Source organism: Chrysemys picta, chromosome 2, assembly GCF_011386835.1.
Source record: "Chrysemys picta bellii isolate R12L10 chromosome 2, ASM1138683v2, whole genome shotgun sequence".
NCBI lineage: Eukaryota > Metazoa > Chordata > Testudines > Emydidae > Chrysemys > Chrysemys picta.
In genome coordinates this window covers 186,600,317-186,622,048 of record NC_088792.1, presented here as the reverse complement: position 1 = coordinate 186,622,048, position 21,732 = coordinate 186,600,317, and the positions used below count along the sequence as shown (strand labels likewise).

General features: G+C 41.5%; 1 protein-coding gene across 2 annotated transcripts in view; it reads left to right on the top strand.

Moving 5' to 3' along the window:
- The first annotated feature begins 272 nt into the window (after nt 1-272).
- Nucleotides 273-21,732, top strand: part of GPLD1 (glycosylphosphatidylinositol specific phospholipase D1) — a 37,435-nt gene continuing 15,975 nt past the window's right edge. Inside the window, exons 1-13 of one of the 2 annotated variants that reach the window (XM_065581979.1) lie at nt 273-502; nt 3,611-3,666; nt 6,191-6,269; nt 10,299-10,396; nt 13,216-13,326; nt 13,635-13,683; nt 14,442-14,496; nt 15,533-15,640; nt 16,901-16,928; nt 17,024-17,163; nt 17,977-18,042; nt 19,979-20,099; nt 21,523-21,662. In XM_065581979.1, the coding sequence (XP_065438051.1) occupies nt 385-502; nt 3,611-3,666; nt 6,191-6,269; nt 10,299-10,396; nt 13,216-13,326; nt 13,635-13,683; nt 14,442-14,496; nt 15,533-15,640; nt 16,901-16,928; nt 17,024-17,163; nt 17,977-18,042; nt 19,979-20,099; nt 21,523-21,662 (1,169 nt within the window). In that variant the 5' untranslated portion in view covers nt 273-384. The remainder of the gene's footprint in view (nt 503-3,610; nt 3,667-6,190; nt 6,270-10,298; nt 10,397-13,215; nt 13,327-13,634; nt 13,684-14,441; nt 14,497-15,532; nt 15,641-16,900; nt 16,929-17,023; nt 17,164-17,976; nt 18,043-19,978; nt 20,100-21,522; nt 21,663-21,732) is intronic. The other variant, XM_005281397.4, reaches the window with a different exon arrangement.

Below are 21,732 nucleotides of genomic sequence, written 5' to 3'. Positions count from 1 at the left end.
ATACAAGATAGCTGTATGCCATACTACAAATATTTTTGAATGACCCTTTTTATCTTACAACGATATCTCTATTTAAAATACAGAAGTGTAGAAGATCAAGTAATAGAAGTTACCCTCCCATAGTCTAGAAATGCCACAGATTTCAGGAGGGAAACATCCTGTAGTACAGATTTCTTTTGCCTTTGGTCATAAAAAACATCCACTCTGATGTAAAAGATAAGTGCTGATAATGATTAACATCAAACTGGAAAACGGGGGCATTTCAAATAACCTGACAGTTTAGCCTCTGTGTCAGCGACATGCTTGAAAGGAGAGAAATATACTGTAACCTAGATTTCAAAGGTCACAGTAATACTGCCCCAAGCATTTTCAAAGCCATGATTTATGTGCCAGTATATTAGCAATATGGATGGTTTCAAGGTTTGGTCTGTTCTGCTGATTATAGTTTACAGCCTGTCCCAAAGATGTATGCCGTGTGGTATTTCAACACATATTGAAATAGGTAAGATACATACAAAATATGCATTTTAGCATAATATTTTAAATTACTTGCAAAGGAAAGTGAATACAGGATTGGCTAGAAAATTGGATCACTGGAAAGTGAAGGACAGTGATCATGCAAATTCCATCTTTCTTAGACTAAATAGCAGATATGAATGTCTGAGTATATATCCTGTCTGGAACTTGTGCTGTAGCACTAGTTTTCCTGTTTATTTTTATGTTAGGTGTTTAAATCAGTGTGAATTCTTTTATCTTCTAAAATGTGGCATCATGTAATTGGAATGTTTGTATTTGTGTCTATGGATCTTATACAAAAATGGCCTGGTTGGCAGAAAGAAGAGAAGAATTAGCCTAATGCTTAACTTCACCAATACTATCACCTTTCTGATCACAAATATGGGATATTTAAATTACAACTGATTTTCTAGGAAATAATTTATGGCTTATTTATATTTCTAAATGTTCTTTGTTGCTCCATGGGTGTCTTAATTATATCAGCTTTCTCTGTTCAGATTGTTTTTAATAATATTGTACATTTTCAAAGCACTGTATATTAACTTCTTTGTAAAATAGGTAGTGAAGTATGATGCTGAATTTGTCATATAAAAATAAAAGTGTCAAAGTCTCTGTTGTACTTTTATTTGAGGTAGGTAAATATCCAGTTAAGCTAATGCCAAATAACATTATGCAACACAGAATCAAGGAGAGATGGGGCAAACTGGGGTGGAGGGCAGGGAAGAGGAATCATAAATATTTTTGTTTGAATTTTTAAATAAATTTATTTTATTGCATCTGCTTTCTGTAAATATTCTACCAAATGAGTTTACTGGCAAGAATATTAATGGAAACAGTGAATTTTAAGTGAATGTTGTGGAATGTTCACTCACAACAAATTTTTAATTCATAATTTGTGAGTACTTGCACCAGAAATCCTGACTCTTAGTATTCATCTTAACCAAATACGGAATAAAAACATAGCATGTGGCCTTTGGCCAATCAAACTTCTCAAATTTCAAATATTGAATATTTGCAATTGTGAACAAGTTACAGACTAAGATTATGCACAGAATTTATTCAGAGCCAGGTTGTGCCCTCTTACAGTGTGTAGTACTGTAGGCTGGATCCTGCAAAGACATATGCAGATGCTTAACTTTGTACACCATGAGTAGTCCCATTGAAATTAATGGGACAACTCATAGAGCATAAAGTTAAGTAGGTGCATACGTCTTTGCAGGATTTAGGCTAAAGGTGCTTACTGTGAATAAGGATGGCAGAATCTGCAAAACTGAGATAATTCCAATCTGCTTGCAGAAAATTCAGAGACAAAATTTGACAGATTTATTCCAAAATAATCCACTCTAATCAAGGGCAAACTTGATTTTCCAAATTAAAAAAAGGCTACATTTATTTAACCCGTTGATCATGATTACCTGAGTAATGCTCCTTATAATTTGCTATTGGGTCACAATTTATAACCATATTTTAGTTATTTGTCTGAAAATACCACTCATTGGACCCAATCTTTCTCTCACTGAAGTCAAGCCTTTTATCACTGAAGCAAACTGCAGTTCTGCCATTCACTTAAGTGGTGTCAGGACTGGATCCATAGTTAATAAAGATATCCAGTGCTAATGCAGGTAAAGACATTTCATTTCCTAAGCCATTTCTAGTTTACAGATCCATGAGTTACACTTTATAGAAACCAAACCTGGCAGAAATGGAATAGAATTTGATTTCATATAACACTTTTCATATTCACATTTCTCAAAGGACTTTAAAATTAATTATATAGTCAAAATGTTGACTAAGTTTGGTGTAGGTAGCAATGCTTCCTTGCACTCTACTTGCTATGGCCATACAAAAACATGTGCATGGACAAACATATACATCTGAGTGGAGCTCCATTGACGTCCGTTCCTGAGGCTCTACCATTGTAAAGATCTGCCTGCTACGGCGTAGATCAACTTGCAGAATCAATATGTTTGATTAATAGTGTGTATGGAGGAATAGAGGAAATAAATTGCCAATCCAAGAATTCCAAGCACTGGAAATTATATCTCTTCTCTGTTTAAAATATAGAACTAAGAAGGTGGAAAGGCCTATTAAGTCATCTTGTCTATTCCCTTGCTGATGAGAAATTGTTCCCTAAAGTATCTGTGTGTGCTTTATATACTATAGTTTTAAATGGTCCAAGCTACATTAATAGTCAAAATGAAACCAGTATTCATAGCAAGAATTGAATAGCTGGTGGGTTTGCAGTTTGAACCAAATCCTTTTACGGAGAGAATATATGTAAATAAATTGTCTCCAGGGATTGTCACATTAACACAAGTCAAATGTAATCAAAGTTTGAACAATATTTCACTTTAAAATAGTGATGCCCATTTATTTTATTCTATAGTGTGATGCTTGCCTAGTAAGTACTGCTTGGCAATGTGCATGCCTAACTGATCAATGAGTAAACACTGTCTTTACTTTGCTGACTGCAGATTTTTGTTTTTCATGTATGATAAAAATTAATCAAGTAGTTAAACATTAACGATGGGTCACAGGTTATATCTGATTCAATACCTTAGGAGAACAAAGAAACTTAAATGGTATGTCTATAATAAAAATTAATTAAAATTACAAGAATTACTTTCAAACTCAAATTCCAAGTAGCCTATCTAGTGGTACCTAGAATTTTGTGGAACATACCATATCAAAGCTGTGTGAATGAGCATTCCATTCCTTAATTGTGATAGTCTGGGCTGGGATGTAAGAAGACCCTTTGTTGTGTTACAGTACTAGGCTGGCCAATGCAGCTTGTGGTTTCTGGGAACTGGAGAGTCAAGGAGAACAAGGTCTCAGTCTGTGTCCAAAAGCATCAAAGAAATATCATCTTTGCATTTATTAAAACCGAGTACCATCTATTTGCTATGAGAAGAGAACATGTAATTTACCACATGGGAAATGTCAAGAGGAGTGATGTGCTGTATGCCAATGCCAGTTGTGTTATAAGTACACTTCAATTCATTCTAGCACCTATATTTTGACAGTACTTCTAACAAAAGCTGGCCTAGCCACAATACTTTTAAGTTAGTTTTTAATGTTATATGTTGTTTTTCAGCACACCAAGCTCTGGAATTTTTCAGTAAACATGAAGGGAATGTTAACTATAGAAAGGTAAGGAAGCATATTATTGTTTAATTGCATATATGTTGTGACAATTTCCTCTGCCCACTTTTTGTCTATTTGTCAATCTTCAGACAGTGAGGTCATCAGATTCCCGCCTTTTCGGTGTGGAAAGTGCTTTGCCTATGCTGCACGCAACCGGAAATAAATACATAATAACTACCATTAGGTATACACTGTGTAGCTGTACAGAAATTTTTCTGCTTGTATTCTTGCCAACTGTCTTAAATTAATTAGCATTCCTCTTGAGGTAGATGTCTGGAGGAATTAATCAATGACTCCTGGAATGGAGATTTAACAACAAAAACAAGTAACAACAAGAGTCATGTTTGTGTTTTCATCAGCCACGTGTAATATCACTTCAGATGAGAGAAAAGGTTTGTGTAATTATAGCACACTTCTAAGCCTTACCGCAGCCAGAAAAAACACTTTAAGCATGTGCTTCTCTTTAAGTATGTCTGAGTAATCACATTGAATGTGTGCATACATACTTGTATATACAGTAAAAGCTTTGTTATCTGGCATGTTGGGGAAATTGGAATTTTTGATTAACTGGCACTCCCCGTTAACTAAGAGTTATACTTACCAATGGAATACCAATTTTCAAAGAATTAGAATACAATAAAATGAATAAAGTAGAAAATAGTAAACAGATACTCACCAATCCAGTAGTAGTACTGCACTGCAGAGTGGTTGGTTTCTTGACGCACTTAGGTGCATTCAAGTAAAGTTTTCTATACAGTAAGTTATCTTATGACACTACATATCACTATGGGCAGCACATGGCGTACACCCAGATCACTAAAAACACACTTAGCACTAAAACTATACTGAACATTATTTAATCTTTCTTTGATGATTCAGAAGGCACTTCAGGATCATCATTATCAACATCAGTTATCATTGTAGATGTAGAAGGTTGGGCTGAATCTGTAATGACCTTATGACACACTCTGGAACCTGTTTTTTTGAATAAATCCCTGATATCAGCTTGCTTACTTGTCTTCTGCCTCTTTTGCATATGAGTAGAGTGCAGAATGTGCAACTGCATAACCTCCTGGGCAGTATACTAGTCCCGCTTACTAGATTGAAGATTTGTATTGGTAGATATCAGTAATGCCGGTTAATAGAGCTTTCTGATTGATAAAAGTGCCGGATAACACAGCTTTTACTGTAGTGCATTTAAAGTGCTTTTGGTATCCTTCAATGCAATATAAATTTTATTATTTATATTTAGGGCTGTCAAGTGATTAAAAAAATTAATCGCGCGATTAATCGCACGGTTAAACAATAATAGAATACCATTTATTTAAATATTTTTGGACATTTTCTACATTTTCAAATATATTGATTTCAGTTACAACACAGAATACAAAATGTACAGTGCTCGCTTTATATTTATTTTTATTACAAATATTTGCACTGTAAAAACCCAGAACCATCAAAAAAGAAAATCAGCCTGCTGGTGGCATCTGATTCAGATGATGACAATGAACATGTGTCGGTCCGCACTGCTGTGGATCGTTATCGAGCAGAACCCATCATCACCATGGACGCATGTCCCCTGGAATGGTGGTTGAAACATGAAGGGACATATGAATTTTTAGCGCATCTGGCACATAAACATCTTGTGACTCGGCTACAAAAGTGCCATGCAAACACCTGTTCTTGCTTTCAGGTGACATTGTAAACAAGAAGCGGGCAGCATTATCACCTGCAAATTGTAAACAAATTTGTTTGTCTGAGAGATTGGCTGAACAAGAAGTGGGACTGAGTGAACTTGCAGGCTCTAATGTTTTACATTGTTTTTGTTTTTGAGTGCAGTTATGTAACAAAAAAAATTCTACATTTGTAAGTTACACTTTCATGATAAAGAGATTGCACTACAGTACTTGTATGAGGTGAATTGAAAAATACTATTTCTTTTATCATTTTTACAGTGCAAATATTTGTAATAAAAAATAATAATATAAAGTGAGCACTTTATATTCTGTGTTGTAATAGAAATCAATATATTTGAAAATGTAGAAAAACATCCAAAAATAGTTTAAAAATTTCCATTGGTATTCTATTGTTTAACAGTGCAATTAATCACGATTAATTTTTTAATCACAATTTAATTTTTTTGAGTTAATCATGTGAGTTAACTGCGATTAATCAATAGCCCTATTTATATTATTTGGTCTTTTCTCAGAGTACTGGTTTTACTTAAGTGTCTGCCCACTATTTTATTTTTTGTTGTATAATGTGAAGATTTTTTTATTTTGTTTTGTGTGTTTGTTTTTGAAATCACTACAATATAAACCAGTTAGTTTAGACTCTTTTTTTCCCCTGCCCCACCCCTAATCTTGTAAACTGAAGTAATGTATTTGACTATTAGTTTTACTTTGGCAATATCGTGCTGAAGTGTAAATGTTGTCTTTGACTCATTGCACCTTAAGTATTCACTATAACCTTTTTCTGTCGTCGTTAATTGTATTCTGATTTCTTGTTCCCTCATCCTTTCCTCTCCCAGTTGTTACTAAACCACCAGGATGCATTTCAGGCTGGGAGCCTTTATCCTGATGCCTTTTATCCTGTTATCTGCAGGAATGGTAAGAAGAGGGTTTATTATAGTGGAGCGGTAGTTAAGGTTAAGAACAATTTCTGTTTAAAGATAGACTTCTAAATGCTCTAAAATCTGTGTGGTTACTTGGATTGCTTTGAAATTTTGTGGCTTCCTGGAGCTCTGGGTAGGGATAGTAATCCACATTTGGGGTTATTTGAACAAGGGGTTCCTGCGACACAATCCTCTGAAAGAATCAGCTCTTAAGATTCACAGATTCTACTAACTTTTTGGGCACGCCTGGCTTCTAAATTTCTCCTGGTGTAATGGGATACGAAAGGGAGGGTGAGCTGGAAATGGTGGCAGAGGTGGGGGGAGAGACACTGTATTAGGTGCATGCTGGGCCTGTCTAGTTTTGGCCCGTTGCCCTCTCCAATCAGTCAGGAATTTCTTGGCTTGATGCGACACCAGTGTTCTTTATTTATAGTTGTTTTCCCGCTACCACTTTCCAACTACTTATGAGTTTCGCACCTAACTTTGCCAAGTGCAGGCCTGGCCAGCAACAGACCAGAAGGCTCCCAGCTCCCTCTGTGCCTGTGTCCCTTTCTCTTCCCCCCCCCCACTCCTCTGGTTTACTCCCAGCCTTTATAGCCCTGGCTAATGAGGCTGTCAGATGCTGCCCATTACCAGGCAGACGCAGGGCTATCCAGCCAGCCCCAATCCATTCCCCTAGATTGGGGCTGGAGTGGCAGGGGCTGATTAAGTGCTTCTCACTCAGCACCCTGTCACAGACACATACTAGTCTTCTCCTAAGCAGGGCTGGCTTTAGGCCGATTCAGCCGATTCGGCTGAATTGGGCCCTGCGCGAAGAGGGCCCCGCGCTGCAGCTCTCCACCCCGCCCCCAGCTCACTTCCCCCTCCTCCCCTTCCCTGAACGCTCCGCCCCCTGCTCCTCCCCTGCCCCTGCTTCCCGCGAATCAGAGGTTCGCGGGAAGTCTGAAAAGAAGCAGGGGCGGGCAGGCAGCACCGGGTAAGCTGGGGTGGTGGGGGGTGTGAGAAGGGCTCCGGGGAGGCGCGGCACGGCCCAGCCCAGTCCAGCCCCGGCCGAGCACCTCCGGCCCCAGCAGCTCCGGCCCCGGGGCGCCGGTCCGGCCTGCTCGGCTCGGCTCTGGCCCAGGCCCCGCGACCCGGTTCGGGCCCGGCCCATGTCCGGCCCCCCAGCTCGGTTCCGTCCCGGCCCCCGCGGCTCGGCTCGGCTCTGGCCCCCCGGCTCAACTCCAGCCCGGCCCTGGCTGAGCGGCTCGGGCCCGGCTCCCGCGGCTCGGCTCCGGGTCCGGCCCGGCCCCCGCGGCTTGGCTTGGCTCCGGGTCCGGCCCGGCCCCCGTGGCTCGAGCCCGGGTCCGGCTGAGCGGCTCCGGGTCCGGCCCGGCCCCTGCAGCTCGAGCCCGGGTCCGGCTGAGCGGCTCCGGCTCCAGCCCGGCCCCCTGGCTCAACTCCAGCCCGGCCCCGGCTGAGCGGCTCGGGCCCAGCCCCCGCGGCTCAGCTCCAGGTCCGGCCCGGCCCCCGTGGCTCGGCTCGGCTCCGGGTCCAGCCCGGCCCCCGCGGCTCGAGCCCGGGTCCGGCTGAGCGGCTCCGGGTCCGGCCCGGCCCCCGCGGCTCAGCTCCGGCCCGGCCCTGGCTGAGCGGCTCCGGCCCAGACCCAAGCCCCACGACCACGGCTGGAACTCCGGCCGGAGCGGGGCCCGATTCCTGGGGGCGGGGCTTGCAGCAAGCCACGCTCCCAGGAATCGGGCCCCGCTCTTGCTAAAGCCGGCCCTGGGAGCGGAGCCCGGGGGCTGGCATGGTGCCCGCTAAGTTAGGTCTACACATTACTTCAGTATAACTTACGTTGCTCAGGGGAGGGTGAATAATCCACACCCCTGAGAGATGTAAGTTACACCAACCTAAGCACCAGAATGGACAGTGCTATGCCAGCTGGAGAGCTTCTTCCGCCAACATAGCTGCCACCTCTCACAGAGGTGGAGTTAAGCTGACAGAAGAGCTCTGTCCCGCTGACTTCCAGTGTCTTCACCAGAAGCCCTACAGTGGCACAGCTGCAGTGTAGACATAGCTTATCTCATGACTGTTTGGGGGCCTATCTGAAATAAATTTGAATCCTAATCCTTTTTTTTTTTTGGAGAACGAAAGTCCATATAAAAAAATTACGACTACAACTGGCATTATTGGTACCAATAGCTAAGTCTTCCCATGTTTCCAATTCATCTCCCCTTAAAAGTGAAAGGAAAATAGTAGGCAGTGAAAGCATCCAGGAGACCCTGTCGATTTTGTTAGCATTTATACATAAAATCATGTTCTTTTCATCCATCATCTTTCCGGAAAATCTATTTGCTCTCTTCCTCCCCCAATAAAAGAGCTGCACTTGGATAGAATTCAAAGTTACACTACTAGGCACTGTAAAATTAACTCCCAAAGCATTACATAGGCACACTGAATTTGCTCTCCTGGCTCAGTATCAGATGAGACCAGACAGGGGTGAAAGTAGAAATAGGGACTTACCAGTACGGGGCTGGGTTGGGGCCGGCTCTGGGCCCCGGAAGGGGCGGGACCTCAGGTGGAAGGGGCGGGGATGGAGGGGTCAGAGCCAGCCCCGGCCCGCTCTGTACCAGTAAGTGCCCTCCTCCTGCTGCTACCCCACTGGGGTAGCAGCTGCAGCCGGGGGCTCCGGCAGCAGTTTAAAGAGCCCAGGGCTCGACTGCCGCTACTGCCCCGGGCCCTTTAAACCGCTGCTGGAGCCCTCAGCTGCTGCTGCTACCCCAGGGCTCTGGCAGCAGGACTCAGGGGGCTACTTAAAGGGCCCGGGGCTCCCCTGCCTCTTTCTCCCCAGGCCCTTTAAAGAGCTGCCGGACCCCTGCTGCTGGAGCTGTGGGGTAGCGGCAGCGGGGCTCCGGGGGTTATTTAAAGGGCCGGGGCTCTCACTGCCTCTACTGCCCTGGGCCTTTTAAATAGTCCCCGGAGTCCCACCGCTATTCCAGGGCTCTGGGGGCTATTTAAAGGGCCCAGGACTCCCCTGTTTCTACCACCCCAGCCCTTTAAATAGCCCCCAGAGCCCTGGGGTAGCGGCGGTGGGGCTACGGCGGCTATTTAAAGGGCCCAGGGCAGTAGAGGCAGCAGGAGCCCCGGCCCTTTAAATAATCCCCGGAGCCCCGTTGCCGCTACCCTAGGGCTCCAGCAGTGGGGCTCTGGCGGCAATTTAAAGGGCCTGGGGCTCCAGCTGCTGCTGGGAGCCCCAGGCCCTTTAAATTGCCGCCTGGGAAAGCCGGGCCACTCCGGTACCACAAACCGGCTCTTGCCGGTACGCTGTACCGGGGCATACCGGCTTACTTTTACCTCTGAGACCAGATCTGAATTGTCCAAGTCCAAGCGAGGCCAGAGATTGATACTTAGTGTGACCAGATGTCCCGATTTTATAGGGACAATCCCGATATTTGGGGCTTTTTCTTATATAGGCTCCTATTACCCCCCACTCTCTGTCCCTATTTTTCACACTTGCTATCTGGTCACCCTATTGGTACTTCAGACGAAGACCTAATCTCCCCACACAAACCGATAATATACCTAATCAGTTTTGCAATCTTGTACACAGAGATGATGGCTGTTTCCTTCCAGACCCCTGTGGCAGTCAGCTCATGCCCTGAAGCATGGGATTTTGATTTGCCTGGATTCCCCACTAGCTTGTCTTACCATAAAATCCAGTGCATTCATTTGGCCACCAGCCTCTCTCTTCACTCTGCTAGACTTCTCCCCTTAAGGTGCAAAATACTTTTCCGTATCTCACTTACTCATAAACCATGAGGGCAGAGGGGGGGTTGGGATAAGGGTTTCACATGTTTCCATCAAAAATACGGCAGGTAAATGTAGTATCTGTTTTGACAATATAAAATATGCACAAGTGCTTTTCAGTGACTCTTGGTACAATAAAACGTTTCAAAAGTAACATTCTTTGAATGTGCAATTGAGCAGAAATCTAACGTGTGGAGCAGTTCAAATCAAGGTATAATTTTGTTTTTTGATGTTGCAGGAATATTCCATTATGTTTCTGAAGACACTCACTGGGCACCATTTCTCAAGACTAGTATCCATTACATCAGGAAGAAGTACCCTCAGCCTTGGGAGGAGGTAGGAAAACCCCTTGAATTTACATGGATTTCTTAGAGCCTCCACCAACCATCTTTTTCACCTAAACAGTATTGCCAACTTCAAAAGATTAAAAATCATGAGTCGGACCCCCAAAAATCACAAGATTAAAAAATAAATTATGTTTTTTAGGTCGGTCTCTTGATATTTGAACTCCCCTGCCCATCCCCAGGGTATGTGCATGTTGCCCACTCTCCAACATGTACTAGATAAGGTGATTTTGGCCCCGCTACAAATACTCTAACCCCCACATCTGCTTGTCTCCTGCCCAGCAATTAATCCTGTTCCCCAACCCCCCAACAGTTCTATCATCACCACCCCTTCAGTTCAGCGCCCCATCCCCATCAACCCCCACCGCCCTCAGTTCACCCTCCCAGCACTCACTCCCATCTGCTCAGAACCCACCATCAATACAGCCCCATCAGCCCCCACCTTCCTCACCTCACCCCTCCAGCTGCCTCCAGGCAATAGTTCAGCTCTCCCAGCCTCACTTCTGCTCCTTTTAGGATTCTTTGCCCTCCCCAGGCCTGGCGAGACTGCAATGGGGTCCCCTCTCCCACTTCCCAGGCTGTCAGTTGGAGCCTGGTCGCCCGGGGCTGACAGCAATTTCAAAGCAAAATTAAGTCTCACTCATGAACTCGGGATAGAACTCTCAGATGTCAGTGTGACTGGGGTCCCAATGGGGGCCAGCTGAGGTCACTCAGTTAGAATGAACTGCAAAGAATGGGGCAGATAATCCCCAAAGCTGGTGGATATTTTTAATACTTAGATTTACCAAGCCAGCATAAAACAGCTTCTTTATTACCTCACTGGTTGCCCAGATACCAACAACACAGTTCCCTTAAAGTAACCCAGCCTCAGACCTCCATCCAGGTACCCATGTCAAATATGATGAAGATTTCTGAAAATCTTATTTCCTCATATAAAAGAAAAGGTTCTACCAATCTCAAAGGATCAGAAACATTACCTCCCAGGTTAATGAATATTCCAGATCTTACCCAAATACACACTAGAGTCAATTCTTATTAACTAAACTAAAATTTATTTAAAAAGTAAAGGGAGAGAATATGGATAAAAGATTAATATACATACAGACATGAGTTCAATTCTTGAGGTTCAGATACATAGCAGAGATGGTGAGTTTTGTAGTTGCAGAGTTCCTTTAAAATTTAGTTAATAGGTTATAGTCCAGTGTCCAATATCATATCCAGGGTGTACCAGCTTAACTGGGATCTCATCCTGTGACTCAAACTTCCCCGGATGAAGCTTAAGCAGATCTGAGATAAAAAGGATCAGGACCCAAGGAACTTTTATACAATTTCAGGTCTTCTTTGATAAGTCGGAGTCCTTTGGGGAACAATAGGTAATCAGGGCGTCTTTGAAGTGGGTCCATCATCGATACTTAGCTATACGAATTAACATAAGACAATCGCCTGTTCCTCCACCATTCACTGATGATTTGCTATACATTTCAAAGAGAGATGAATACAGAGCTATCCCGTGTTTACACTTCATTCAAAGATCAAAAGAACATCCTAGCATTTAAATGATCAGAATACAGCATAGACAGGGGCTGTTAATTACATTGTTGACCACTGCCCATACATATGTAAATACACAAAAACACAAACGTTATCTCCCCACATGTCTTTAAGGGTTGAATTTGAGTAATTTATTTTGCAGGATGTTTAACCCTTTCTGGCCATGCATCACAGTCAGGGTTGTTGTTTTTTTCCAGCCGCGGCTGGATCATATCCTTGGGGGTCATATCCTAGTCCCTGCCCCCTGGAGAGTTTGCCAGTTTTGTAGAATTTTGCCAGCCTTTGCTCCGGAGAATCCAATAATTGCAATAGCAATTCAAGGCATTTTATAGGTCAGCTCTGAAGTGCATTCCTAAACCTGGGAGGTTTGGGAAGAGTTTGCACAGAGGCTGCCAGCATTTTCCCTAGGTCTGAACAGTACTGTTCATGGACTGTTTAACTTTCATGAGCTGTAAAGTTGTTGAGGGGGAAAATGTATCAGTTCCATATTTTAAAAAATCTCTAAAAGTGATCATGGTTTAGGGAAGACCACTGATTCTTGAAGAAACTCAACCAACACTGCTGAGGAATGTGTTCACAAATGACTTCTCTACTTTTTGCCCATGAAAGCTTGAAATAAACTTCTAATTAGACATAAGGTGGGATTTCATATCATATTGTATTAGAAGTGGATATATCTATTCCTAAGTGACAAAGGAATCTCTCTGAAATTATTCAGTGCTTTATACTTCTACCTTTATGTTGAGTAGTGCTCACACAGGTACTCCATTGTCTAGTCTATGAGACTATTAGCATAAGTATGGCTAAGTAGGCTCAGTCTTGAAGGATGCTGTCGTGCTGAATATTCTGTCTCTGATCCAGCATAGCACTGATATGCTTAACTCAAAGGAGATGAGTAGGCCGACTGAAGTCAATAAAGTCAAGTATGTAACTCCGTAGTCTTGGACCTAATACAGTACTTAATGTTAGGCATGTAACTAAATGCTTTGCAGGATCAGGAACAAAGACCCCAGATCCTTGAAGGTATTTAGGCTCCTAACTTCCAATGAAATCAATGGGAGTTAGGCACCTAAATACCTTTGAGGATCTGGGCCATAGTTCTCAGCACCTTGCAATATAGAGCCCTTAGTGAGAAAGGGTTGCTGAATTGTATCCTTATTTAATGCACTGAGCAGATGAAATGCTAATAACTTTTTTTAAAGATAATGGGGCTGTAGTAAAGTGATTGGGCATTACTACATGCATATTATTGTTGTTTAGGCTACAGAGAAACTGGTGGCTTTCCTGTTTGGAATTGCCTCACATATGGTGGCAGATGTGAGCTGGCATAGCTTGGGCATTGATCAAGGATTTCTAAGGACCATGGGAGAAGTAAGTGTACATCATTTTGTTGGTTAATCAAACCTGTAGATATTGGTATTGATAACTTGTATTTACAAATAGGCTTTTAACCCAGGGGAAAAATCTAGGTCTCTGACCTTGGAAAGACTTACACGCAATGCTTAACTTCACACACTGATGTGACAAACATTTGCAGAACAAAGTTGGCCAAATTTTGAGCCTATCAACTTTAGTGTCGCTTTACTTATCCTTTTCTGTTTGTACTGAAGGATGATCAAAATTGGCTTATTGTAATTGGTTTTATACATGAAATATTCTTCTTTTTTATTTCCCCCCAGATTGATTTTCATGGCTCATACTCAGATGCTCATCATACTGGTGATTTTGGTAATTTTTATTTTTACTGATATGAACCAATGAGATCCCAGTCCCTCTGTGAATACCAGTGTAGTGCATAGTCAAATTATGGGGATGATTCTGCCCCCGCGTATGCTGATCTGATGGTGTACAGGAGTCAGAAATGAGCCACAAGGACCCTGTCCTGTTTCCCTTCCCCCACTCCGCAAGCCCTGGCGTAGGACCCATATGGATGGTGGCTGGGAATGGGAAGGGTGATTGCTAAACTGTTCAGCACTATGTAGAGTCTGTGCTGCAATGCAGGTGTTTTAAATTAAAGTAGTGCCACTTCTCCCTCCCCACCCCTTCCTATGTCATTTTGGCTCTCCTTGGATGGATGGCCAGATTCTGCGTAAAATCACCTTTGCCCTCCGACCCTGGTGCTGCAGCTGCTGTGCATCTCTCAGAAGATAGGCTGCAGAACCTGGCCATTCCTACTTAAAGCCAAAATGTAAGCAGGAGGACTTCAAAGTTAAACTGAGTCACTGCTCTGACTTTAAATATGATAATGCTTTTATCATGTTCTGGAAATGCAGAATGCTTATCCGCTCTCTCTCTTTCAACTGTACCATCAACATATTCCAAGTCAGAATATTTACATACCTGAAATGGAACTCTACAGTATTAACACACACAGGAGCCATATGGAGTACTGCCAAGGCCCAGTGATAGATACCTTTTTAAAAAAGAAATTGATGTTTTGTGCTAATATAGTAAAGCTGATTTTTAACCCCTCTCTCTAAATGTAGGAGGTGACGTATTGAGCCAGTTTGAGCTTGATTTTAGTTACCTGAAAGCAGACTGGTAAGAGCATTGTGCTTAAGCTGTCAATGTTTTGAAGAAATACTCTCATTAATTTTTGCTGCACACATAACACATACTGTAGACGATAATTTCAGGATGTTCTAATACAATAATATTTATTTGTATTATTGTAGCACCAAGTGGCCCCAACTGAGATCAGAAAGTCATTGTGCTAGGCACAGTACACACGCAGAGTAAGAGATAGTCCCTGCCCTGAAGAGCAGACAAAGGGGAGGGAGAAAGGAAGTAGTAGTATCCCCATTTTACACATGAGAAAACTGACACACACAGATGAAGATATTCACACTGGTCACACAGGAAACCAACAACTACAAAAATAGTTTGCTGGAAAGTCCTAGCCGTTCTTTATATAACTCAATGGCAATATCTTTATATGGGATACCTCTGTTTAGTTTAGCTATTTTTTGGTGTTTTTATGCAAAATCTTACTAGTTTTTGTAGAAATAAAAATTTGTGGGTGTCAGTATTTAAATATTTTTCATTGCATAATGAATCATAAAGTGGTCCTATTGGTTATTTGATGTCCTATAAATTGAACATCACTAAGAGAAAAATTGAAATTCATATCAAATGGACACTTGCTTCAATTAAACATTGTAAATCAAGAGTAATACATCATCATCAGGTACATTTAAAAAACAGTTTTAGACATTTTCTTGTAACTTACAACTTTCAGGTACAATATATTTATTTAACAATTACATTGAAACATTGGTTATGTCGTATTTTGTGTGACTAGGGTGAAGTTCATCCCAGTGCAGAAGATCCTTGTCCCTGTTTAAGCCCTGTCATAGGTCTGTGCTGAAGGTGGGGTAGGAACGTTTATGCTAGCTCTGAATAGACTGATCCCAGAAGAGTGAGGGGTAGGCTGGGGACAGGCCAGAGGAGAGGACACAATCCAAGACTAGGCATATCTACTAGACAAGAATCCCATGGAGGGAGTTATATAAAATGTATTGTGTTTTATTGGATTAAATGGAAAATATTAGTTCTAACACTTCAGTATTGTTTTTAGGTATGTACCAGTCAAAGACCTGCTAGCTATCTATAAGGAATATTATGGCCAAGAAGTAATAACTGAAGGCACAATTATTGACTGCACTTACCTGCTGTTTCTCGAATTGTAAGTCACTGAGTTGTGAACTTCTTATTTCACAAAACATATGGGGAAAAATTATAACAACTTTCATAGTAAATCACTGAACCTGCATCTCTACGTTAGAGATGAGCCAAACTCAAACTTCTCTCCCACAAACTCTTGAGCTTTGGGGAAATTTGGAATGAAGGTTTGGATCTGTATCCAAGTTTCACATTCGGTACATTTTATAAATAGATGAATACAATAGTTGGGCTGTATGTCTTAACAACGTAAATAGGCCTGTGTTGTGAGGTAACAGCAATGTTTTGAAGCATGGCCATGTTGTGACACTTCAGCAGTAAAACTCTGATCTTCTTCAATGAAGAGCGCAATATAGCTGCGTAGCTATAGCTAGCTCACTTGCCCACAGACATTTACACCAATGCAGACACTTCCAGAATACTACAGGTCTGAAGGATAGGTAGGGAAGTTGTCCCTCTTAGCTCAGAGAACCTGAACTGTGGTAATGACTACTTTAGAATATTTTGAGTCTCATAGCTATGTTCATTAATTCAATTATTTACTAATTGGCTATGTCTACACTATCCAACAGGGTAATATATGGGGTATATGTAGCCACAATGAAAACAAGCTGCATCCACGATGCTGTGTATAGCTACATTTGTCAGTGAAAGGCTCTGGCAGTGGAGAAAGGGTTCAGCAGCTCCCCCACTGCCAGAGACTTTCACTGCAGCGAGTAAAGACTCTGCCAGGAAAAGGCAGTGGAGAAAGAATGAGCCGGCTGCTGCTGAGTCTTTCCCCACTGATAGTCTTTTCCTGAAGCGGGGAAAGGCGTTAGCTGTGGGGAGGCAGTGGGACAGTATACTGCTAAAAATAGCAGTGTAGTTGGGGACTGGGGAGGCAATGCTTTGGCAAGTAGAGAGCCATGTACTTACCCACAGCCTTCAGGTATATCTTTACTTTATTGGCCTAAGGAGTGCCTCACCATCTACACTGCTATTTATACCTGTGCTGCAGGCAGTGTAGGTGTACCTATTGTTGTGCTGAGTTGCAGAGCAGTGTAGAAGGCACAACTATTAAGAAGCGCAATAAAGATCACAATCTCTGATGTTACAGATCTTATTATGATATAGTAACAAACAAGGAAATATCTCAACATTACCGTCCTTAAAGTCGGATAAATACTGGGTTATTATATAGGGGCCCACAAAGGCTTTGAAATGGGTTATTTTCATATTATTTGTTAATGAAGCACATTTATCTGAAGATTATTTATTTTTGCAGGCATGGAGAAATGCTTGCTGTTGCCAAGGTAACTTATTTTTTTTTCTTGTTAGCAACTAGGTACATATTAATGTTAAGATACACTGAACCATTCCACTAATTATACTGTGTTTTGTTTCGTAGCTTTTCCCATCATATGCTAGCAAATCTCCATTTTTGGTGGAGAGGTTCCAGGAGTATTTCCTTGGAGGACTGGATGACATGGCATTTTGGTCAAATAATATTTTTCAGCTAGCAAGCCACATGTTAGAAAATGGGACTAGGTGAGATGTTGTTTTATGTGTTAGGATGCACCTCTTATGAGACTACAGTAAAGTCAGATAAATTACCTTTGCTATATTCAATTTATGAAGTCTGTTTAATTGTTCTCAAGGAAGCAGGCCCAGTCCCAGAATTGGAGCCTGAAACTGAAGACTTTGCTTACTTAGAATTCAGTCAGACTAAGGGCCCAATCCAACTCCCAGTGAAGTGAGAAGATTCTCATTGAGTTCAGAGAGTTAGAATGAACCTTAATTGTCTAAGAGTTGCAAGTTCAGGCTCGTATTTGGCTGGTATTATTTTCATAGAGAACTTTATCACTATAATACCATTTACACAAATATTTCACCTTTGCCCTGATAGGTTTACAATCCTTGCTGTGGAGAGCAGACCTCAAACAATTGTACTGTTCGTCTTTATAATAATATTACTGCACATATATTGGAAAATGGTGTTGGAAACATCAAATCATATAATCTATTGTGTTGCATGCTTGAAAAATGTCACTTTAATGAAAAACATTTTACCTACCCAAAACCACTTACCTTTACTAGGATTAGCAGGTTATTAGTGCCAAAGTAAGTTGTTACATAATCACACATGACATTCTTATGGATTCTAAATAATTCATCAACAACTTAAAAAAATACAAAAGGAATTTCTCAGGAATATAACAATGCCCTAATTTTGAATAAGCCGAGGCTACTGAGGGAGATGACCTCACTTCCCAGAGGAGGAATCTGTATGGATGAAAGTTCTATTTAGTTTAACTTCCATTAGAATAAATAAAAAACTGTGTGTTTTCAATATTTTTTCAGTGGCTGCTTCATACCTGAGAACCCTCTGTTTATAGAGTGCAATGGGGAGCACAAGAACAGCGACATGTAAGTATAATCCTGAAAGCTGCAAAGATTTACCTCTGAAAGAAGAAATGTCCATTTGTGTGGAAATCCAATTACATGGGTAACCTATCAAGGTCCCTCACTTCTCCTTTTTGGAAAAACTCTACTCCAGGGGAGAAATTTTTTCATGTATGAAGAGAGATACTTGTTTGATCTTTCCTTTGGGTGAAACTTAGGCCCTCCCCAACCCAAATAATCTTGTTGCCAGTGGATAGGGTCTGGAGTAAACATTCTGCCCCTTGGAACTGTTGTTCCAGCACCTGGATTGGAGTAGGAGTGCAACATCTGCACACCCATGAATGAGGTCTGGTGGCTCATTGGCCATACCCCTGTCTCTCACACAGATTACATCAAAAAGTCCTACTGTGCTGGTCTATGTGCATATGGAGTCCAGCTCTGTAGTACACAGGATGTGTAGTCACCTGCACACCCATTCCACAGCTAACTTCCTGCTTGTGTTGTGTATGGCCTGAGGCCTCTACACTACTGGTGAATTCTCATTGAACTGAAACTGCAATGAGTCAGAAAGTACATCAGAGACACAGGAGTTAGTCAAACTTTGATCATAAGAATTCAGATCATTCCACAAAAATCCACACTCTAAGGGGTATATTTTTATTCCAAGAATTCATAATTAATCCTGGGAATTACATTCAGGATACATCTAAAATCCATGATCACATATTCAGTTTAGATAACAAAAAGATTCAGAGTTTTCTCAGCCTGTATATCTGAAGCTTTCATATGTAATTCACTTCAGTTTGCATCTAACTGGTATCGAGGCAATGGAGTGGTATGGGGCAGCACAGCATAGAGAAAGGGTCACAGAGAGATAACAAGTAGTGGGGAGAGAAAAAGAAAATTGATAGAGATAGGGAAGAGGATCAGCAAATAGAAGTAGCGAGAGAAAGAGAGAAAGCAAGATGGCAGAGGAGTAGGAGTTTCCTTTGAGGGCTGTGCTTCCCATTTGTGCATAAACCTCTTCACCCTCACTAGTAAACAAACAACCAATGCCCCATGCACAAACTGAAAAAGACTAGGGATTTTTGCTTGACAGGTAGATATGGTTATAAATCTCACATTTTGGGGAAGCCTGGAGGTCTGAGAGCTGCCCTACCTTTATCTTATCACTTTCTTATTTTGGATTTCAAGTGAGAAGAGATTCGCTTTTTATTTTATTTGTTTCCCTTGGTTGCTTCCAGTCTTAGTCAAGGGAGACAATTAAATGTTCTGTAATCCTAACTTACATTCCTTGCAACTCCATTGACTTCAATAGAGTACAAATTGGAGTAGGATTTGGTCTAATATGTGTATGGCAATGGATTTACTAGTCTGAGGAAAGGCAAGTGAGTATTTTAGAAATATACTCTAGTAATAACATTAACAAATCATTTATTTGCTTGTCTATGTATTACTGCTGTAGAGATCATTAATAACTCATAAAAGAATTTGTATGCTTATGGCTTTAAAAGAAAAGAATTTCAATACTCAGATTCAAGTGACTAGTGTACAATATCACAATTCAAATCCATCTGTAGACAACATAGTTTGAATGTTGTTCTTACACATTTATAGTGTACCAGCAAAAATAATACTGGTAATGAGGGGAAAACACCTAATGATACTGATGTAATAGGTAATACTAGATTCTCAGCTGCTGTTAACTGGCATAGTTCCACTAACTTCAATGAAGTTAAACTGATGTAACTCAGTAGTGAACCTGGTTCTAAGATCTTTTTATTATAAATTTGGCTAAATGGCCATCTGAATAGCATATGGCATGATCTTCACCTTTTCTCATTATATAATCATGGCATAAAATCTTCAGTCCAGTCATTAAATTCCATTTAATGGGTTTATCTTGTTAACAGTCCCCTCAGCAACATTTCTAATTATTACTGCCTCTTTATCTCAACAGAATTAGAGAGTCCAAAAAGGAACAGCATAAGAGCATGACTTCTTCACTCACAAAAACAATTGAAAAGAATATAAATTATACGGAGAAAGGAGTTTATTTCAATATGCAGTCCTGGGCAACCGTAAGTCTTTTTAGATCAATAGTGCAAGGGGAGATAGATGGGCCATGCAAAATTTGGATCTGCCATAAATTGTTTTAGTTCCTCAGTCTGGTACATTGCAGGATGGAAGAGAGTCTCCAGATGGTGAACAGCCGTTATATTGTTGTATATAATGATATTACAGTATGTCTTTAATATTCATGCTTCATAGCAGCAGCTGGTCACCCTCACAGGTCAAGAAGGAATCCTACTCTTAGTGCATTCTTGGCCAGTTGTGCTTTGGATTTGTTAGGGTTCTGCCTCTTTCTGAAGCAGCACTAAGGGCCTGATCCAAAGTCCACTGAGTCATACTCCTGGGGGAATGTTGTGTCACTGCATGTGCCTAGAATTCATGTCCCCTGCAGATTTCTTTGCTTCCCTGCAGAAAAATGACTTCTGACAGGGAAGCAAAGGCAAGCTGCAAGAGCAGTCACACGCCCCTCTCCAGCAGCGCAGGCAGGTTGGTTTGGGTGCCTGGAGCAGCCGGTTGTAACGTAAATCACTGCCAAGGGAGACTGCCTTGGCAGTCGTGCATGTGAGAGAGTGAGAGAGACACACTTTATCCCTCTCACTTGCTATTGCAGCATGCTCAATGTGGAGGGGCAGGGCTTCAGGGTGTTTCTGAGGAAGTCAGTATGGGACATGCTCTGTTCCCTCAGGCAGAGCAGAATGTAGCAGCTTGCCTGCTTAGTGAATTGTTCCCATTCCCCCAGGAATATAAAACAGGTGTAAAAGTCTTAAGGCTCCTTTACTTTGCCACAGTGGTGTAAAGGACAGTATGGCCTTATAAATGCTTATTGTGCTTTAGTGATTACAACTGGTCTAAATATTTGGACTGAAAAAATTTCCTATCAAAATGTGCTCCATGAACTGTTTGCTACTTACCTTTCTGGAGATGGTCAGTAGCCAATATAAATTGTGAGTTTGATTCCCCAGCCCTCACTTGCTCTTCAGTTGCCTATAATGTAACCCCAAGCATATGGCTGCATATATTTGTTGACTACCAACTAGAAATATAGGGTCAAACCTAGCTACATTACTATTAGGCAAGGGGTTTGGAGGATTTCCTCCAATGCTCCCCACTCCCATTCTTCATCCATTATATTGTAGTTTAAATAAATTACCAAAATAATAGAAACCAGTGTGATTATATTGTTATTTTGACAAATAAAATATGCAGAATTTTGCAGAATTTTAAAATAGTGTGTGCAGAATTTTTAATTTTTTGGCACAGAATTCCCCCAGGAGTAACTGAGATCAATGTAAAGACTCCCACTGACCTGCATGGGGTTTGGATCAGGTCCTTATTTGTTCAGAGTTCCTATTGGTAAGGAAAATACACTGTGGGTGTTTGTTTATGTTATATTATTATTCCCATATTTCTTGAAATATTACTTTCTTTCAGGAATCTCTTCACTTTATTAATAGTGCTTTTGGAAAGACTGTCAGGAGAGCGTTTGCAGTCACGCATCAGCAATCCTCTAACCACGTCTTCAAGCCCACAGCCTCATACTTTCTGAAATCACCCTATGCCAGGCTTGGATGGTTGGTGCAGATTTCTCTTCTTTTTCCTTTCCCTCTCTCCTCATTTGTGAATATTTTAAGTAGCAGTTAA